The sequence below is a fragment of the Sarcophilus harrisii genome, chromosome 3 (assembly GCF_902635505.1).
Source record: "Sarcophilus harrisii chromosome 3, mSarHar1.11, whole genome shotgun sequence".
NCBI lineage: Eukaryota > Metazoa > Chordata > Mammalia > Dasyuromorphia > Dasyuridae > Sarcophilus > Sarcophilus harrisii.
In genome coordinates, this window is record NC_045428.1 from 383,265,438 (window position 1) to 383,286,785 (window position 21,348).

At 32.0% G+C, this 21,348-nt stretch overlaps 1 protein-coding gene across 1 annotated transcript in view; it reads right to left on the reverse strand.

Annotated features, from left to right (window-relative positions):
* ITGAV (integrin subunit alpha V) overlaps positions 1-21,348 on the reverse strand; it is a 128,079-nt gene that overhangs the window by 90,194 nt on the left and 16,537 nt on the right. Inside the window, exon 2 of the mRNA XM_031960349.1 lies at positions 18,874-19,001. Within this exon, the coding sequence (XP_031816209.1) occupies positions 18,874-19,001 (128 nt within the window). The remainder of the gene's footprint in view (positions 1-18,873; positions 19,002-21,348) is intronic.

Consider the following 21,348-nt stretch of genomic DNA (forward strand, 5'->3'; position numbering starts at 1 on the left):
CAGGGCTTGGGAGCCACTGGATCAGTGCTGAGGGTGACAGCAACCGCAGGACTTAGCTTCCAGAGGTCTCCACCTACAGATGGTAAGGAAGCTGGACAGCTGGTCAGAAGACTGTAGGAGTCTCTTTACTAGCATTGAGACAGGAGTCTGTTGTTTTGCCCATATTCCAATCCAGGATGCAATTCTGGCTTACAATAAGAGCTTAAAAGGAATTTTAAAAATCAAGTAAGGGAGGTAAAGGAAAAATTAAGAAGAGAAATAAGAGTGATACAAAAAGAAATACAAAGAGCCAATGAGGAGAATACTAAAAAGCAAAGTTGGGCCAAACAGAAAAAGGGAGTACAAAAACTCATTGAGGAAAATAATTCCTTTAAAATTAGAACTAAGCAAATGGAAACAAATGACTTCATGAAAAAATCAAGAAACAATTAAACAAAATCAAGGGAATGAAAAAAATCAAAAATAACATGGACTATCTCATTGGAAAAGCAACTAACCTAAGAAACAGACTCAGGAGAGATAATTTAATAATTATTGGGCTACCCAAAAGCCATGATCAAAAAAAGAGCCTAGACATCATCTTTCAAGAAATTATCAAGGAAAACTGTCCTAATCTTCTAGAATAAGAAATTAAAATAGAAAGGGAAAGATCATCCTCTGAAAGAGATCCCAAGATGATCACTCCCAGGAATATTATAGCCAAATTCTGGAACTCCCAGATCAAGGAGAAAATGTTGCAAGCATTCAGGAAGAAATCGTTCAAATATACTGGAGCCACAGTCAGGATAATACAAGATTTAGCAGCTTCTATATTAAAGAACTGGAGAGCTTGGAATATGATATTCTGGGCAGCAAAGTAGCTAGGGTCACAACCAAGAATTATCTACCTATCAAAATTAAATATCAGTGAGATAATGAGTATTCAGTGAAATAGAAGACTTTCAGGCATTCTTGATGAAAAGATCAGAGCTAAATAGAAAATGTGACTTTCAAATACAAGACTCAGGAGAAACATAAGGGCTAATCAGGAAAGGAAAATCATAAGAAATTTAATATAGTTAATCTGTTTACATTCCTACATGGAAATATGATACTTGTAACTCATAAGAATTTTCTAATTATTAGGGTAGTTAGAGGGAGTAAATATTGACAGAAGGCACAGGTGTGAATTGAATATGAAGAAATAATATCTAAAAAATTAAAATTAAGAGGTAAAGGAGAAATGTATTGGGAGAAAGTGAAAGAGAGAGGTGAAGTGGTATAAATTATCTGCCATAAAAGAGACAAGAAAAAAATCTTTTTTAATGAAAGAGAAGAGAGGGAAAGAAGAGGGAGTCAGTGAATCTTACTTTCATCAGAACTGGCTCAAAGAATGAATAACATACACACTTAATTAGGTATAGAAATCTATTTTACCCTGTAGGAAAGTAGAAGGGGAAGGGAATATGAAAAGGAAAGAGGATGATAGAAGGGAATGAATATTGGGGGAGAGAATAGTCAGAAGCAAAACACTTTTGAGGAAAGAGAGTGAAAGGAGAGAGAATAAAATAAACAGAGAGAAACAGCAAAAGTAATTGTGAAAAGAATGTTGAAGCAAGTTTTTCTGATAAAGGCCTCATTTCTCAAACGTAGGGAACTGAGTCATATTAATTTTAAAAAAAAACTAAATAAGAGCATTCCCCAATTGTTAAATGATCAAAACATATAAACAGTTTTCAGATGAAGAAATCAAGCTATTTACAGCCATATGAAAAATATGTTGATAAATTTGCAAATTGATTCAACCATTCCATAGAGGACTTGGAAATATGCCTAAAGGGCCATGCAAACCTAGCAGTGCCACTACTAGAGTTGTATTCCAAGAGATTTTTTTTTTTTTTAAAAGGAAAGGGACCTTTGTGTACAAAAAAATATTTATAGCAGTTCTTTTCTGGGAACAAGAAATGGAAACTGAGGTGATGCCCATCAATTGGGGAATGGATGAATAAACTGTAATATGTAATTATGATGGCATACTACTGCGCTAAGAAATGATGAGGATATTCTCAGAAAACCTGTAAATACTTCCATGTATTGATACAAAGTGAAATGTACTACGCACAAAGTAACAGCGGTATTGTAAAATGATTAGCTGTGAATGATTTCACTATATTAGCAACATAATGACCCAACAAAACTCTGAAGGACTTATGCAAAATATTATTCATACCCAGCAAAAGAACTGATTGTATCTGAATACAGACTGAAGCATACTTTTTTAAACTCAATTTATCTTGAGGGTTTTTCTTGATGGGGGGAGGACAAGAGGATCTATGTTTTCTTTGTTTTCTGAAAAGGTTTTGCATAACTTCACATGTGTTACATGTATGTGGAGAATGGAAAGGAAGGAAGAGAGACAATCTGGAACTCAAAGTTTTAAAGTTTCATGTTAAAATTATTGTATATCTAATTGGGAAAAAATAAAATATTAAATTACATATACACACTCATGACCAATCCTCACCCTCTACATCCACCCTCAGTTTGCAGATCAGGAAGAACCTGAAAGAAATTGAATGATTTGTTCCAGATCAAAGAATATTGGCAGAGCCAAGTTTAGCACATATTTTTCCTAAGCCCAACACTCTTTCCACTATATCACACTGATATTTCAATCAGTAAGGCCTGAATGATAAACTATTCCTCAAGAAATAATCATATCATTTTCTTGTCTATACAACATAACAAATTAGGATAGCAATTCATTCATTCATTCATCTAGCAATAACTGAGCATTTTATGTAAGTTGCTCCTACCAAGCACTGTGTACAAGAGATACAAAGATGATTAAGATTTCTGTCCTAGATGGCCTTACAGAGCCTTAAAGTCATAGGTGACCTAAGACATGCAATAATCCTAGTAAGTGACATTAAGGTTTGCAAAACATTTTACATGTGTTATTTCATTTGATTTCTCACAACAACCCTGAGAAGTAGGTTTCATTTCTGTTTCCATTTTATAGTTTGAGAAACTGAGGCAAAAAGAGTTTAAGTGATTTGCCCAAGGTCACACAGTAAGTATTCAAGGTGGGATTCAAATTCATCTCTTCTTGATTTCAAGTCCATTATGCCAAGAATAATCCATTTGTATGGCAGATGAGAAGTGACCCATTACTGGGGGTATGTGCCAAAAATGTCAATTAAAAAAAAAAAGATTTAATTGCTTTAAAATGAGACTACTTCCAGAAGTAGAGTGATTTAAACAACCCTCCCAGAAACTGGTTTACAATGTTAAACTAGAATTATTTACTGGAGAGAAGTGGTTTCTAACTATATGTAAACTTTGGCTCTTTCCCTGTCCAAATCAAGAGAAATTAAAAAGGAAGAGATTTTGCACTGCTACCAAAGTCTATGATTATATCTGTGATAATTGCAATGAGTTAGATGTTCCCAGTGCTTAAATTTCATTCTAGCGGTAAATGATAATTTACCTGAGGTAGAAATAAAAAGGTAATTTGACTTAAGTCTATGCCCCTTTCACTCTGAGCTGAATCATTGTTCATTATGCAGTTTTGGCTATGAGGTCTTTTTTGATTTGGGACTAGTAGGTACTTACCTCTAGAAATAAACAAAATTCCTTCTAACAATGGATGACCCCAGGTCAATTCAGAAATACAGGGGCTGGGTCAACAGAAACAATTACCCCAGACTATTTTGGATCTAAAAATGTGTGTTTTAGCCAACTTGGTATATGTAGTGAACCAGTCATTAGATTCTACTCCCCATCTGTAAATTATATGTCTCAGAATACAGGCTCCTGTCTCTACAAATGAACCATCTAGAAAATTTTAATTAGAATTACAACTTTAAGAGTATAAATGTAATTTAAAATTACAGTTTAAAAAATTATGTTGGACACTCACAGCACTTTTACCTTAGGACTAGAGACGTAAGCAATGATATTGATAGAATCTTAACTACTGCCCTATCCCCAATAATTCTGTTACTCTACCTCTTGGACTTCATTAGAACAAAAGGGCCTTTTCCTTAATCTAGTCACAGGGATTTTTGCTATGTATTTAATAGTATTGAAAAATAATTGGAGACTATCCAATTTTCCTGCTCTGTTCAATTCTCCTGTTTTTTTTTTCTTACTTTCCTTCTGAATAAAAATCCTCATTTCATTCTTCTGGATTGCCCCCTTTCCCTTAAAAAGGAAGTTCAATGTATTGGTGAACCTGCCATCTGGGGGAGGGGATGGGAGGAAGGAGGGGAAAAATTGAAACAAAAGGTTTGGCAATTGTCAATGCTGTAAAATTACCCATGCATGAAAGGAAGGAAGGAAGGAAGGAAGGAAGGAAGGAAGGAAGGAAGGAAGGAAGGAAAGAAAAAGAAAGAAAGAAAGAAAGAAAGAAAGAAAGAAAGAAAGAAAGAAAGAAAGAAAGAAATGAAAGAAATGAAAAGAAAGAAAGAGAAAAAGAAATAAAAGTAAGAAAAAAAGAAAGAAAAGAAAGAAAAAAGAAAAGAAAGAAAAAAAAGAAAAGAAAGAAAAGAAAAGAAAAAAGAAAGAAAAGGAAGAAAAGAAAGAAAAAAGAAAAGAAAGAAAAAAAAGAAAAGAAAGAAAAGAAAAGAAAAAAGAAAGAAAAGGAAGAAAAGAAAGAAAAGGAAATTCACGGGATCCCTTACTCTGAGTAAACACTCCAAATAAATGTTCATGCTTGATTTGGAGATGGTTTGAGCCTGAATCCTTTAAGAGACAACATCAAAGCCCACACCTCAGTATCCCAACATCTTTGGTATATCCCAACAATATGATATGAGTTCAGTACTTGCCATCTTTGGAAGTACGCAAGGAAGGTGGCATTTACAGATCTATGATTTCATTGGCAAAGAAAATTTCTGGTATAACTCCCTCAATTGATACAAATTTATGGTCTTGAAGAAGCTTATGGGCACTAAAAAGGAGACTTGCTTTTGGTCACAGAAATAGGATGTGTCATAAGAAGATCTTGAACCCAGATTTTGTCACCTCTATATAATAGGTACTTAAATAATATTTGTTCAAGTGTTGAATTGAATTGAATTCACTCACACTTCCCCCATATGACACCCATTTCGAAATTCAACAGTCTCCAAGAGTTTCTATCTCTATTTTCAGATCCATAGCAATATGCCAACATTCACTAGTATATCATTTAGTGCATTAAAACAATTTTTAATATAGTCCAAAAAATGCTATTTTAAGGGATTCTAAAAAATGTTTATTAATCTGAATTTTAAAAGTTTGTCTAATAGAAAGCTCTAATTGTTCTACAATATTTTACTCAAAGTACTTGGCTACAAAGTTTATGGTTATGACTTTAAAAACAGAGCCTTAAATATTTTGTCATTATTGGCTTGAAAAGACCACAAATATATTCCTCCATTCTATATTACGCCAAAACAGATGAAGGCATTTTTTCCTAACATGATGAAAATAGAAGAAATACAACATGAATTGGTTCTTGGAAAGATTTATACCAAATTACCATCCCAAGGGAACAAAGTGAGGTAACCTTAAACATCTATGGGGTGAATGGAGTTTATGAGCTAATATTACTTGAGTACATACAATTTAAGACACTTTCACAAAAATGTAATCTCCTACCTTTTCATGGAGAAGCTTCTTGAGAAACAGTAGCAGAATTATGATTCATGATAAGGGTGGTCTTTTCTGCCCTCTGGATTAATCAAAACAAAAAAAATGCTACTTTCTAGAAGCTCAAATACAGATCTAAAGATTTTCACAGATTTCACTCTGAAGCTATCAAATTGTCAATAATGTCAAATGTAAATGACTATCATTCAACCAAAAGTCAAGAATTAGATTACTTGTATCATACTAACTTATTCCATCTACGGTAAAATTCAGGGTGAATTTTATTCTTATTTGAAAAGTTGAAACAATTCTGTTTAGTCTTTCCTACAATTCAAGTCCAATTCAAGTCTCATCTTCTCCCTGAAACTATCCTTCATTTTTCTACATTATATTAACCTCTTTATTGTTTAATTTCTATGGCACTCAGACAGATAGTGAGAGGATCATAAAATCAAAGATTTAGATCTAGAAGGAACATAAAAGCTAATTTAATCCAAGGCACTCATTTTGTAAATGAGAAGACAGAGAACAAGAGAAGTTAAAGACATGTTCAAAGTCACAGAGGCAAGAATAGAAATAAGATTCCAATCCAGGTCTTCTAACTTCAAATACAGTTTTCCTACTATCTCAGCATGACATACTTCCTCCCATTTCTATTGTACTCATCTCATTTATTCCTTTCACCATTTATTCACCTGTTTTGAGTATTCTTTCTCTAGGACTTATATTCTAACAAATTTTTATCCAAGCATATTTGTACTGCCTAATTCTTCCTATAATCACCACTGGTCTCATCATATAAAGTATTTTTGTGAGAGTTTTTTTGTACATTCACATCATAATCCTCTGAATTGTGTTCTCTTGAGAAGGAATAACTAAACAAAAGAAAGAAAAAAGAAAAATAGTAGGTCACTGAAAGAGAACCTCATGCCAGTGTATTGGACCTGGCACCCACACAAAGCTCTGCATTGTTTGAAAGATTCACTCATTTTGAAAGAGAGAACCGAAAGATGTAAAAGAAATAGAAGGTAATGGTCTCTCTATTCTTTCCAATTCATTCTGATAAGAGTTTTAAAAATAGAATATTTAGGAAATATAAAGCCTTTTATACTTAATAAATCTGTAAGCATATTCCTGTGTCAAATTTAGACATTCATATCAAATACTTTATGACAGATAAGAAAAATCTGGAAAATGATTTTTTTTCCTATAAAATACACAGGAAAAACCTTTGGTTTGTGAGGTTTTTCTATCTTTTTCTTTCAAATCTTAATATCAGCAATTTTTCCATAGCTGTTATAAATAGATTTCTCCCATCTCCAATGCATGAAAAGGAAAAAGATTGGGGGAACATTCTTGAGATTTTTTTTTAATAATAGGTATAGTAATGAGAACTGACAAAAAATGATCTTGTGGAAAATTAAATAACACCACTTTGTATCACTTCTGATACAAAAAAAAAAAAAAAAAGGAAAAACTGTTGACAGAGAAACCTAAGATTTAATTAACTATGGAGTTAGGGACAATTGACTTCATACTTTAAAAGAAAAAATAACTAGATTTTTAGAATTCATTGACAGATAATAATGATTAAATGTTGGATTGAGGAGATATGTGAACTAAGCTGAATTATTAAAACATTATGCTGTGTGATTCTCGCTAGCACAGTACTGAAAAACAATCATACCAGCTTAGACTTTTAAAGGAAGAAATATATTTATCTACAACTCAGAGGCTAAAATTGCTTATTCTTTTTCAAGGTTTGTACAAAGAATATCTTTTGGGAGTGCAAAGTAACTGTAAACTAAATGAAACTTCAAAATAAGTGGGAAAGTACTAGAAGAGTTAATAATAATGTAGTCTTCTGTTTGGAGGTCATAAGTATTGTTTAAAAAAAATTGTTTCCTTTTATTACTACATAATGCATGCATGTGTACAATCTCAAAGACTTCAGCCAATGCTGAGACGATCTGGGTCACTGGCCACATTTTTGCTCAGGGAAAAAAAAAAGACATGACTTTTTAAAACAACGCCATTCCCTAATTCTCCAGCAAAAGAAAACAGATACTTCATAACATTCATACTGAATCTGGTTCATGTTTAGTACCTTTAACCACAATGACTGTCATAATCACTTTTTAGATATTTTCTTTTACATGTTTTTCTTCTAAAATCATTTTCTTACTGTAATTTATTTCTCTAAGAAGAAACTAAGTTACCTATTAAAACCAAAACCATTTGTTCTTTGCACTTCTCTGAAAGATCCTTTTATCTTGCACATATATCATTTCACTACAATTTGAGATAAGGGAAAATTAATTAAATAATATTGGATTTATTCACCTTCCTTACTGCAATGAATTCAAAACAATTTCTTTCTCCCTGCAAGTCCCTCCATCAATTTCCTAATCATCCTATCTCTGAAAAGAACATAAAAAGGGCTATAACTCCAGAGTAAAATTATCCTTTGACAAGATCTTAGTGTATCTTAGTGTCAATTCTTTTGAATTTTGAAACAAAGCTGTGAAAAACTCTTACTAGCAAAAAGCAGAATACCAGTAAAGCTCAACTGGAGTTCAATCTTTATGAAAGGTTTTATAGTATAAATGACTACTTACTGTCCTTTTTTATTCTAAGAATCAAGAATTTTTTTTTCATTTGGCAGATCATCTTCATGAAAATTTGGATTCCAAAATGTTAATTACGGTAATAACTTTCTCAAATAAAATGCCAATATTATTTGATTTTCAAATTTCTTAATTTGTTTATTTAATGAATATAGAAATACGATGTTATCAGATCAAGTCAACAAACAGATATTAATCACTTTCCATATATCAGGTTTGTGCAAAAGTTCTGGGAATATAAATATATAAAAAAAAAGAAAAGTCTTTGCTCTCAAGGCACTTACTTCCCAATTGGAAAAGATCACATATAAAAGAAAGCTAAAAGGGGCTGGGTAGGACAATGAGAAGGAAGTTCAGAGAAGTAGGAATAAAGAATGATAAGGAAAAAAGGAGTGAACATGACTGTTATAGGAGGCACATTCTTTATGCAGATTGCTTAAGGTAGAGACCAGAGTAAAGTCCTGCAGGTGTAGAGATCTTTCTGCAGGGTAAGAAATCCACAAAGACAGAAGGAACTTTCATGGTGATAAAACATCTGGAACATTTTGATTGGGAGGGCACCCACGTATGCACAAACACACACACACACACACACACACACACACACACAATTTGATAAACTCTATATTATCAAACTACAACAAAGATAATATCAACTTCATTCAGGTTTTTTATCTGGTCTTCTAAGAGACATGTTAGAAGTTCAGCAGGTTAATAGCTATTTTCATCCATATACTTCCATTATTCCTCATTATTAAGTAATAATCCTGGGACTTATCCCTGGCCTAATCTTACAATTATTATTGATTCCAGAAAAATTACAGTCAAAATACCTTAGAATTGTTTAAAAGGAAGCAGAAAGCTTTAAGAATTTTTATTAATCACATAAAATCTCTGGTTGAACCAAAAGTTCAAATTATGATAAAGCTTATGATCATGCTGTTGGGGATGTTACAGGGAACAAAAAGAAGGCATTGATAAGTAATAGATAATCTCAAGAAACTAGGCAACTGATTGGCACAGTAGTTAAAGCACTGGGCCTGGATTCAGGAAGACCCAAATTAAAATCTAGCCTTAGATATTTACTATTTTTGTGACTCTGAGCAAGTCATTTAATTCCAATTGCCTCAGTTTCTCAATTGTAAAATAAGCTGGAGAAGCAAATGGCAGACCATTCAAGTATCTTTGCCAAGAAAACCCCAAATGAGGTCACAAAGAGTTGGACATGACTGAAATGAATGAACCTCATAATAAGCCACAAGAAAACTAGGGAAAGACTACCAGCATATTGAATGTGATGGACTTACAGGAAGGCATAGACGAAAGTCATATAGAAAGAGAAATTCTCTTATGAGCTACATTGGCAGAAAGAAAATCAAGAGTTCTTAAATCATGTGTTCTAATTTAGAGCTACAAGTGCAATGGCATAGGAGAAAGAGTCAGACAATCCTACCTTTTATCCTTTCTTTAAATTTCCCAGATTCTTCAAAAATTTCAAGATATTTTCTTTCTCTCTCTCTCTCTCTCTCTCTCTCTCTCTCTCTCTCTCTCTCTCTCTCTCTCTCTGTCTCTCTCTCTCTCTCTCTTTTTCTGGAGGCAATTGAGATTAAGTGACTTGCTCAGAGTCACACAGCTAGTATTTGAGACCTAATTTGAACTCAGCTTCTCCTGACTCTAGGACTAGTGTAAAGATTGAGTGTTTAAGTATATAAATAGGCAATAATGTGTTCTTTTACTTTTATATTCATAAAAAGTTGCTATAAGTCTCTGTTCTGATATCCTATTTACTGTACAAATATTTCCAAGTTAGAACGTATTACTGGCTTTGAAGTTCACATTCTGAATCATTTTTTTCATACCAGTGAACAACTCATCATAACTTTCAAGCTTTTACATTTGTAAGTCAAAAATAATGACCTTTCTATGATCACTAATATTTGGGATTATTCATTGTTATAGGAAAGGAAAACTAAGTTTTTAATCTATGTTTTAGGAGAAAAAAAGACATATATGCCCTTAGAATTAAGGGAACTAAAATCCACAGTGCTTTTAGCTTGATGTTTATGTTTCTAATTTTTAAATATATTTTAGTTTTAGAAACTTTAGTTCATACATCCTGAAGCATTCAAATTGCTCAGGCTTATCATTGGATTCTTCCCAAGCATTACACTTCCCAAGACATCATTCTCTTGGCTGATTTGTCAGTTGTGTCACAATCCAGATTCCCAAGGAATAACATGAAAAAGTAGACCATTAAAGGAATGAAAAGCATTGATATTCCTCATATTACTAAAGATCATACTTAAGGTCTTTCAAAATAGGCAACTCTGGAACAAGTATCTGTTAACAAGGACATAGAAGATGAATACTTCCCTAAATATTTATATTAAAGGGATTTTTAAAAACCTTCTTAATTGGCTGAAAATAAACTTGTCTTCAGCTTTAAAATTAAATTAATATAATAATATAAATTAATTAATAGCACAAATAAATTAGGAGAATATAAAAAAAAATGCACCTGCCAGGTCTATGGATAAGGTAAGAGTTTGTGATCAAACAAGAGTTGAGACTTTTATGGAAAATAAAATGGATAATTTTGATCACATAAAATTAAAAGGTTCTGCACAAATAAAACTAATGCAGCCAAAATTAGAAGACCAGAAAATTGGAAAAGTGTTTTATAGCAAGTCTCTTTAACAAAGACCTAATATGTTAAATATACAAGGAACTGAGCTACTAAGAACCATCTGCTCATTGATAAATGGTCAAAACATAAGTCCAGGCAGTTTTCAGAAGAAAGCTATCAAGAGTACATTTTAAAATGTTCCAAATCACAATTAATTAAAGAAATACAAATTAAAACAACTCTGAGGTATCATTTCACACCTATCAAATTGGTTAACATGACAGAAAAATGAAAAATGATAAAATCTGGAAGGGATGTAAAAAAATACACTAATACAGTGCTGGTAGAATTGTCAACTTTTCCCACCATTATGGATAATAATTTCGAACTATGCTCAAAGGGCCCTGAAATATTTTTACTATGTCTGTAACTCAACAGAGATCAAAGAAAAGCAAAGGACCTATATGTACAAAAACATTAGAGTAGCTCTTTTTATGGGGTAAAATATTAGAAACTTAGGATATCTCTATCAATTGGGGAACAGCTAAACAATATGCAATTGTGATGGAATACTACTGTACTATAAGAAATGACAAGCAGGATACTTTCAGAAAAACCTGAAAGGCTTATATGACCTGTTGCAAAGTGAAGTGAGCAGAACCAAGAGAATGTTGTAGATTGTAACAGCAATATTGTAATGATGATCAACTGTGAAAGACAACTACTCTGCTCAAGTCAGAGATCCAAGGCAATTCCAAAGGACTCATGATGAAAAATGCTATATACCTCCAAAAAGAGAACTGAAGAACTCTGAGTACAGATTGAAGGATTTTTCCCTCTTTATTTTTTTGATGGTTTTGTTTTATTTAGTTTTTCCAACATTGCCAATCTGGAAATATGGTTTTGCATGACTCCAGATATATAATTGATATCATATTGCTTGCCTTCTTAATGGGTGAGGAAAGAGCAGACAGGAGGGAGGTGATTTGGAACTAAAAATGTTTCAAAATCAATATTAAAAATAAATTTTAAAAATGAAGGGGAAAATTAAAAAAAATGGAGCCCAGAGTTTACACAGATGGATTTGGATGGTCATCAAATGAATGCATTTCTTTAGAGAAAAAGATAGCATTATTATTTCATTGTGGAGTATGGAGCCTGTGACTTAGAGAAGACCACATTTTTGCCTTTTTTTACATCTTCATTGTTTAATACAGTTTTTGAAACAATGCTTGATGATGAACTAAATGACTGACCACAGAGTTGTAGTGCCAAGAAAGAAAGAAAACAGTACCCCTAGTCCTTTTTGGGAAAGACTTTTTTTTTCAATCCATTTCAACTGAAAACATATATAAACATTTCACATTAAAACTCCCTTTGATATCAAATCAATTCTTCCTTGATATCAAATTCTCTCTCTGGAATGGTAGCAGATCAACAAAGGAATTCACGATTATATTAGAAATAAGAAATTATAGCAAAAAGAAAATCGTTCCGTGTAGTCCTTTCTCCTTGCCATTCAAACTATTATTATGCAAATCTTTGATGAATTTGGTTATAGATATAATTGTTGTTTTGTTGTTTTTAAAGAACCTACTGCTCAAATTTTTCTCTAAATCTAAAGTCAACATTTTTTGTGTTTAGCATTCCCTTTAGGGCTATCTAGTGAAATACCTGGACTCATTTTCAGAATAATTTTTAATGAGCAATTGAAAAAAATGTTAATGAAGTTAATGAAAATGAAAATGTAATTTTTTTGTTATCCATATTCAAAAAGCTCCAAAATCTTTAAAAAAAGTCTGTAGACTCAAAGTCAAGAAAACTTATCATAATAACATATATGCTAATGAAAATATTAGAAGAGAAAATAAAAAAGGAACACAAAAAAAAATCAGTCAAGAATATTTTAATGATTTATAACTTGGAAAAGTAAAAAACAAAAAACCACAAAAACTTCTATCATTGAAATGATTGACTACTAATTAGTTTGACTCATCTTTCTTTCCTACATGATCAGTTATATTTTAAAAATCAATAGTCAAAATTTGAGATTTTCCTAGAAATCTATTTTTGAGGGCATGATCACTAGATTGGGAGATTGAAAAGCTGTTTTCCAGACAAGGCCCCAACATTAATTGCTTCTGAGACAATTAGAAAGTCAATGTTTCTTCATGGGCTTAGGGTTTCTTATCTGTGAAAAGCAGGCATTACATTATTCTCCTGTTCTTTTCCATATTCTACTGAAGAAATTCAGCATGTTATAAGAAAAGTAAAAGTAGTCTTATCTCTTCCTTCTTTGAAGGAATCCAGGTCTGATTCTGTGCCTACACCATATGATTTGAGAGGCCAACACACATGCAAAAAATTTCACAAAGATATCTTTAGTTCCCATAATTTGCATTATTCATTAAGAATCCTTTAAATATTCATGTATTCTAATACATAAAATTATAACACCCTTGCCTTGGGGCAATACTGGTTTAGAGTACAAGACAGTTTGCCAAATTACAGAAAGAAGGCAGAAGATTTCAAATAAGATCACTTCTCTCCAAAAATCCAAAACAGAAACAAACAAACAAAAAAGGGTAAGGGTGGGGAGGTGGGGAGAGTGGCAAAAGCCATCAGAAAGTTTCTAATGCATCCCAGTTATGCCAGATCATCCCAGATATATGCAGGTGAAACCAGAAAGAAGATAACAAACATGTGGAACAGATTTGCCAGGATTCCAAATGATCATCAATTACAGTGGAATTTCTGAGTACAGACTCTTAACAATGCAATACCTGAAAAGCCACATGAGAAAGTAGAAACAAAATTTAAGATTATAAAGTCACTAAGAACTTCTAGGCCTCAGGAAATGCACACACAAGAAATCTGTACCACAGGTGAAACAATAGGAAACAGAATACAAGTTGAACTACATCTGAGAAACCATAAATTACTTCTAATTCATCATGAATGAAATTTAACAAAAATATAAACTGGGCCAATTCTCTGAGCACAATATCATTTATTACCTGATAATAAAGAAAGAAAGTGATAGAAAGTGTAATGACAAAGTTCCAAGCATGATCAATCATTGCTAACTATCACTATTAGTTAGGCTAACAGTATCTAATAAATTGGATCATTTTTTTTCAATGACCAAAGGTCCAGAGTGAGGAACAATAGGGCTTTTTAAACTTAGGTCTTCCTTTTCATAGACCTGAAAGTGTAATTTAGACCACCCCAGACAAAGCAAAGTAATCTCAATTGGTAGCCATTTTAATGGGGAGGTAGGTTAAAAGTGCTCAGTTACTCCCAATTAACTCCCAATTACTTCCTCTTCTGGGGAGGAAGTGGGAATTAATTCCCCAGGTGATATGTTCATTCTGCTTCTGGGGAAAGTAGTCTGGACTTCAGAGGTGGTTGATTATGATTATTATCTGACACTTAAATAGTGGTTGCATTATAAGACCCATCTAGAAAACTTTGGCTAGAAAAATAAAAGCCTTATCAATCAGGTTTTCCCTGTTTAACCTATCTATGTAGACCAAATCACCCTTAACTTTGATTGGAAAGCAAGGACAGGAATGGTTCTGCTTATAAGATAAATAAAATTAAGGGTCCCACTTGGAAGAGATCCAACCAAAGCTGGTTAATTAGCAGATGATCACAGAGTAATATTGGTTTTTAAATAATATAGCATTATTTATGTACAATACAATTTAAGTATTAATTTTTTTCAACCTCAAGCTACTGAAAGAAAAGGTCTTAAGAAAAAACAAAACAGTGTTCATATAGGCATTCTTTATGGCTGAAAAGATTACAGGGGTGATCATAGTCTAAGAAGAATCAAAACTGCAGATGACCCAAGTAATAATCAAGAGCTTACTTCTGTAGTGAGCATTAAAATATGTAAGCATAAAACAACATATATAATATCATCCAGTTAAACATATATTTATGTTCAGAACTGAGGTGAATCGTTCATGAAAGGAAGGAAAAAATGGTCAGCTTGCATGCTACAGTGGTATTTATAAAATGTCAGAAGACCTAAAGGAAAGTTTTCAAAATTTAGGCAGGCCTTCTATTGAAAATTATGTCATGACATGGACAATAATCACACAGAATGAGAAACTATGAATGGATTAGAGTCTGTACTAGAAAGAGTACTCACACTGATAAGTCCCCAAGTCCATTGTAGTCAGGTTAAATTACCTGAGAGAGAAGATAACAGTCAGCTAACACATTAATAAAACTTTTTTTTCTGATTAATCCACTGCCACCTATGTCCCAAAAATATTGGGACACACAAGATATAAGTTCTGGTGAAAGGGAAAAGGAAAGGGAAGACTTGAAATATGAGGTATTATAGTGAAGAACCCTAAAAAGGTAGGGGTTAGAGGACACCAAAAGTAGTAATCGATAAGTAATGATTGTGAAGAAAACTCATGGAATAAATGATTGAGTGAATGAATGTAGCATGAAATAATTTGTTCCCTTCACAATACCCATAATCTCCTTTTTCTTCTGATTGTAGTGCTATAATTTTTCCATTTTACTTTTGCCTTATCCATTGTCTATTTTCCACTATTCATTGCTCCATTATTTAGTTTTTCTTTTTTTTTCTTTCCATTATTTATTTCCCTCTCTTGTCTCTTAACCAATTCAAATCTCATTATGGAATGTGCATGAACTTGTCAGAGGAAAGGGATATTATAGTTAATATAGAATAGAAACTACCAAAAAATACTATTCAAATGGAAAAGGGGAGGGGAAGACATAAAATTGTTACTTCAATATATATATGAAGGAAAACTACTTTGGTCTGAATACACTTATCTTTATTTTTATGTTTTTAATGCTTGTTGATGAGTGGATGCCTATCAGTTGGAAAATGGCTGAATAAGTTATGGTATATGAATATTATGGAATATTATTGTTCTATAAGAAATGATTAGTAGGATGATTTCAGAAAGGCCTGGAGAGACTTACATGAACTTGATGCTAAGTGAAATAAGCATAACCAAGACATCATTGTACACGACAACAACAAGATTATACAATGATCAATTCTGATGCATGTGGCTCTTTTTAACAAAGAGATGATTCAGACCATTTCCAATGGCCTTGTAATGAAGAGAATCATCTACACCCAGAGAGAGGACTGTAAGAACTAAGTGTGGATCACAACATAGAATTTTCATCTATTTGTTATAGTTTGCTTATATTTTATTTTCTTTCTTATTTTTTCTTTTTGATTTGATTTTTCTTGTACAAGATAACTGTATAAATATGTATGCTTATATTGGATTTAACATATATTTTTACCATGTTTACCACCTAAGGGAGGAGATGGGGAGAAGGGGGAGGAGAATTGGAACACAAGGTTTTACAAGGGTTAATGTTGAAAAATTATCCATGCATATTTTTGAAAATAAAAAGCTTTAATAAAAAATGCTTATTGGTTTATTCAGACCTACTTTTATCAGATAAAAAATGAAAATACATAACTTCTTAAAATTCAAATAAAGTTCCTTGAAAACTTCAAAAAAAATGTCTCTGAAATCAAGGTGGGAAAAAATATTTACTCAGTTTACCTTTTTAAAAATTCAAGAAACTATGTTATGTATTGTCTTAAAACAAAAACACCAAATACATTTTCCTTGAGCAGCAGTGCATGGCAATATGCTCACACAAGCAGTGGGAAAATGGCTTAGTCATGATTTATACTTAAGTCTAACATCTGGGTACATGTAAACATTCAAAGGATAAACTAATCCTTAAACTGTTGTTCAGCAGAACAGATGTACATTCTTTACTGCTAATGTATAGTTTCTTTTCCCTTCCTTCAAAATACTGATGCTGACAAGTCCCATTTCATCTTTCACATTACTCTAATAGTTTTCTGACTCCTTTGCCTTGTTAAAAATTGCATATCAGCTTATACCCAGATCTTTTTTAATTATACAAGATAAGGGGGGGAAATTAAATAGAAACATTCTTCTATATCATAAATAGAATGCCTTAAGGTCTAAATGGGATAAAATCGCGTATCTAGTTTTTATACATTTTCCCCACTTCTCTTCTATAAATTATAAATTCTTAGAGGTCAGAAACTAGTCTCTGAAAACTCTTTAGATAAAAATCATTATGTAATAACTAGCTATACTCAAAGTTTCAAAATTTCTGATCATACATTTAGTTGGTTCTGCATGCTTACTTGATTTTTTCTTTCTTTTTACCCCCCAGAGGAAAGGACAAAATTAATTCTTTCTAAATCAAGGGTTCTTAGGATCATTTAACTTGGTTTTTTTTAAACATTTTTATAACTATTTTGACAGAATTGTTTTCCCTTATAATTCTAAGCATTTTATTTTATCTATTTAAAAAATATACTCTGAGAAGTAGTCCTTGTGCTTTATGATACTGTCAAAACACTAGAATAAAAACTATTTTTCAAATGCACTTAATCCTGCTTGCCAACAGGTTCAGAACATAACAAATAACATATTCTTCTGCTGAAACTACACTTTGAAAATATAACATAAAGAAAATAAAATATGATTGTTTCCAGATTCATTGAATTTTGAGTTAGCTAAATGCACACTGGGCCAAATCCCTGAAAGAACACTCTCTATGTTGCCATGTGCTGCACTGTAATCTCTGAAATTAAATAAATAAACATATCTGAATAAGTCCAGCCTGCCAAAACGGAATTATGGTATATTTCATTTTAAAAGTATACATATTCTTCTGGCTGACAGACATGCTCTGACCCGTAACATTCTGAATCACAGGTGTTTTCCCATTTGTTGTAAAACTGAGGTAATCACCTACATTTGGGTTTTTCCAAATGTTAGCCTAAGGCAAGATAAGAAAAAAAAAAAAAAGGATTTAATATAGATGCAATTAAGTGGAGGGAGGAAAGTAGACTGTTTTCCACTAACCAGTGGCAAAATTAGAGAAAAATAATTTTGATGACCAAGCACACAAGCAAATGGAAAAGATATATTAATTAGTAACATCTGGTACACATATATTAACTTAATAACAATATTGACTCTGAATCACAATCTTCTGAAAGATGGGGTTGTCTTTAATATGGTCCTTTCCAGCTTCTAAAATTCTATTTCATACATACAAAGAATTTTGGAGCTAGAAAGAATCAACTTAAAATGAAAATATAGGTTATGTTTTACTTGTTTACTCTTTTGTAAAAGCAATAATCTATTAAATTCTATTGTAGATTTTGACAACTAATTACTACAATTCCAATTTATACCAAACTATGCCTCATAGAAATATCACAATATTTGTTTGAGATTCATGAAAACTTTCTAATACATGTGCATACAGAATCCTACATGTATGTTTGTGCATATGTTTCCCTTTCATCGAAGGTTGTTACTTACAAGTGCTAAGTAAAGGTGAAATTTGAGCCTTACCACTGATCATTTTTCTATCCTTCTTTCCTAACCTAATGGCACAATAATGGCACTAAGCTTTGTCCCAGGGATTGTACTCTAATGTTATGAAAACAACAAAATTCCAATTTCCCAGAAAATTTTGGATTGGAATAAGGACACACATTTTTGAAGCCTTAAAAGTTTTCTTTTTTAATCCTCAAAATATTCTTGAGTTTAAAAAAAAAAGATGCCTAACTGGTTTTGGTAGAACAAAACAAAGCTTTGAAGGATTCATACCTGTTGGGACTCAATTCTTACTAGAAGGTGATGAAAGATTACTTTAAATTAGCAGACACAGGATGCAAAATAATGTTTTGTTCTACCTACAGAGTAACTCATTGATCAGAATAGAGATCAAATTATCACCAGTTAAACATTTAAAACTACATTGTATATTTTCTGGAAAGGGAGAAAAATATAATTTAATGGGCTTTAAAATTCAGAAACGTTCAAGGGAGGAAATTCCCACTTCCAGGAATTAATCATTCAATTTAATTGCTAAAACCTAACAACTAAAATACATTAAGTGAAGGGTTAATTATTTCATATTTACCTGTTGAGTCAAATTCCACTGGCTTGCACATTCGATTAGAAGACCAGCTGCACTTGAGCACTTGTCCTCCTTCTACAATGCCTGGTTGAGTAGTGTTTGCTTTAGGAGCTCCAACAAGAAGGAACATCCTATACAAAAAAAAAAAGAAAGAAAGAAAAGATTTAAGATTTGACATCACACAAATTAAAATAAAGCTTTCTATTCTTTTGACATCTTTATTAAATATCAGACATTGAATGATCACAATGTGATATATGCTATTTGTTAAACAGTTGTTTAGTCTTCTCAGTTCTACATGAATGACTCCATGGACCTTTTATCCATGGGATTTTCTTGGCAAAAACACTGGAGTAGGTTGCTGTTTCCTTATCCAGTTTGTACCCATTGCACAAATGAGAAATTGAGGCAAATAGGGATTAAGTGACTTGCCAAGGATCACACAGCTCATACGTATGTGATTTTGATTCTGAAGTCTAATTTTACAGAGATAGTCAATGCTTTTAATAGGTAATATCATGGTTGATTAATCTAATAAAAAACAAACAAACAAATGTGCTTTAAGCAATGGTACTCTAATTCAATAAAGATTCACAATAGAATCCAAGAAATCCTTCATTTGTTGAGTACCCATTGTATCTAGAGCACTTTAGTGAAGTTAAATATCACCAAGAAATATTCACTTTTAGAATTTTTGGTGGTTAACTTACCTGAAAACTTTGAAGAGCTAAAACTACACAAAATAATTCATATAGAGTAAAAAAAGGTCAAGAATCTCAACAGAAATAATCAGATCTCAAGATCTCAAAAGATCTCAAACTGAAAGGTAGTAATTATCAAAATAATTATTTTGTGATTGAGTAGCTTTTTGGTCATGTCTGATTCTATGACTCCATTTGGGGTTTTCTTGGCAAGGATACAGGATTAATTTGCCATTTCCTTCTCCAGCTTATTTGACAGATGAGGAACTGAACCAAGCAGGGTCAATTGACTTTCCATGGTTACCCAGCTAGTGAATATTTTAGGCTGGATTTGAATTCACAAAAAGGAGTCTTCCTGACTCCATCCTCTGTACTCTATCCACTGTACCACTTAGCTGTCCAAAAATGGTTTGGTACTAGTTAAAAAAGAAATATTGATCAGTGGAACAAATTATGTATACAACTCTCAAAAGCAAAACAGAACAACAACTTTATAGCCTAGTGTGGGATAAATCCTCAAATCTCATTCATTATTTAACTAAAAAGTTGTAAAACAGGACATTAATTTGACAGAAATTAGATTCAAATCAGCACCTCACACCATATACCAAGATAAGCTTCAAATGGATGCCTGACCCCAAAACAAAAGGTCACATGTTAAACAAATTAAAAGAGTGAGCAAGCAATTTCCTTTGAGATCTTTAGATGGGGCAAGAGTTCATGACCCAGCAAGAGATAAAAATTAGTCACAAAAGATTAAACTTACAATTCTGATTATATAAAATTGTAAAAGTATTTGTATAAACAACTTACAGTACAGCTAAAATTGGAAAGGAAACAATTAATTATTAAAATATATGTTTTAATTTAAAGAGAAACAAACATTAAACTAGAAAGATTTTTTGCAACAAGTTCTCTAATCAAATACTCATTTTCAACAGATTCAAATTTATAAGATTAAGAACTAATCTCCCAGTTGATAAATGGCCAAAATAATATATTTTCAAAGGAAGAAATACAAATTCTTTAATGCATTTGAAAAAAGTTCCAAAACATTAATAATTTAGAAAAATACAAAATAAAGCAACTCTGAGGTTTAACCTAAAACCCAGGAGATAAGTATTTGACAAAATACAGAAAATGACAAATGCTGATAGGAACTAAAGGAAAATAGGTACATCAATGCACTGTAGTCAAAAGTATTATAATATCACCATTTTTAGTACTATTTAGAATTTTGTCCTATGTTTAAACTTATATATTACTTATAGTAGCTTTTTTGATGGCAAAGAATTGGAAATTATGGAGGTGCTCATCTCAGGGAAATGGCTAAATTCATTATAGTATATTAATGTAGTGGAATATCATTATTGTGTAAGAAATGATGAAGAGTTTAAAGAAATTGGAAAAGAATTGCATGAACTGATAAAGTAAACACAACCAAGAGAATACTTTATATATTTAAATATAGAACAGCATTGTAAAAATAAAGAATTTTGAATGACTTCAGAATTCTGATCAACATCATAAATTTCAGAGGATATTCAATTACAGAGAATGCTCTACATTTCAGACAAAAAAAATTGATGGACTAAATAAGCAGAATGATATGTCTTTTTTGACCATGACCAAAATGGGAATTTATTTGGCCTGATTACCATATGTGACAAGGACTTTTTTCCTTATTTTTTAGAAGGAAGGAGAAAAAGTTTTTGTTTAAATGCTTATCAATTGAAAAAAATAATCTAAAGTATTAAAAACTGATATAAAATTTGGA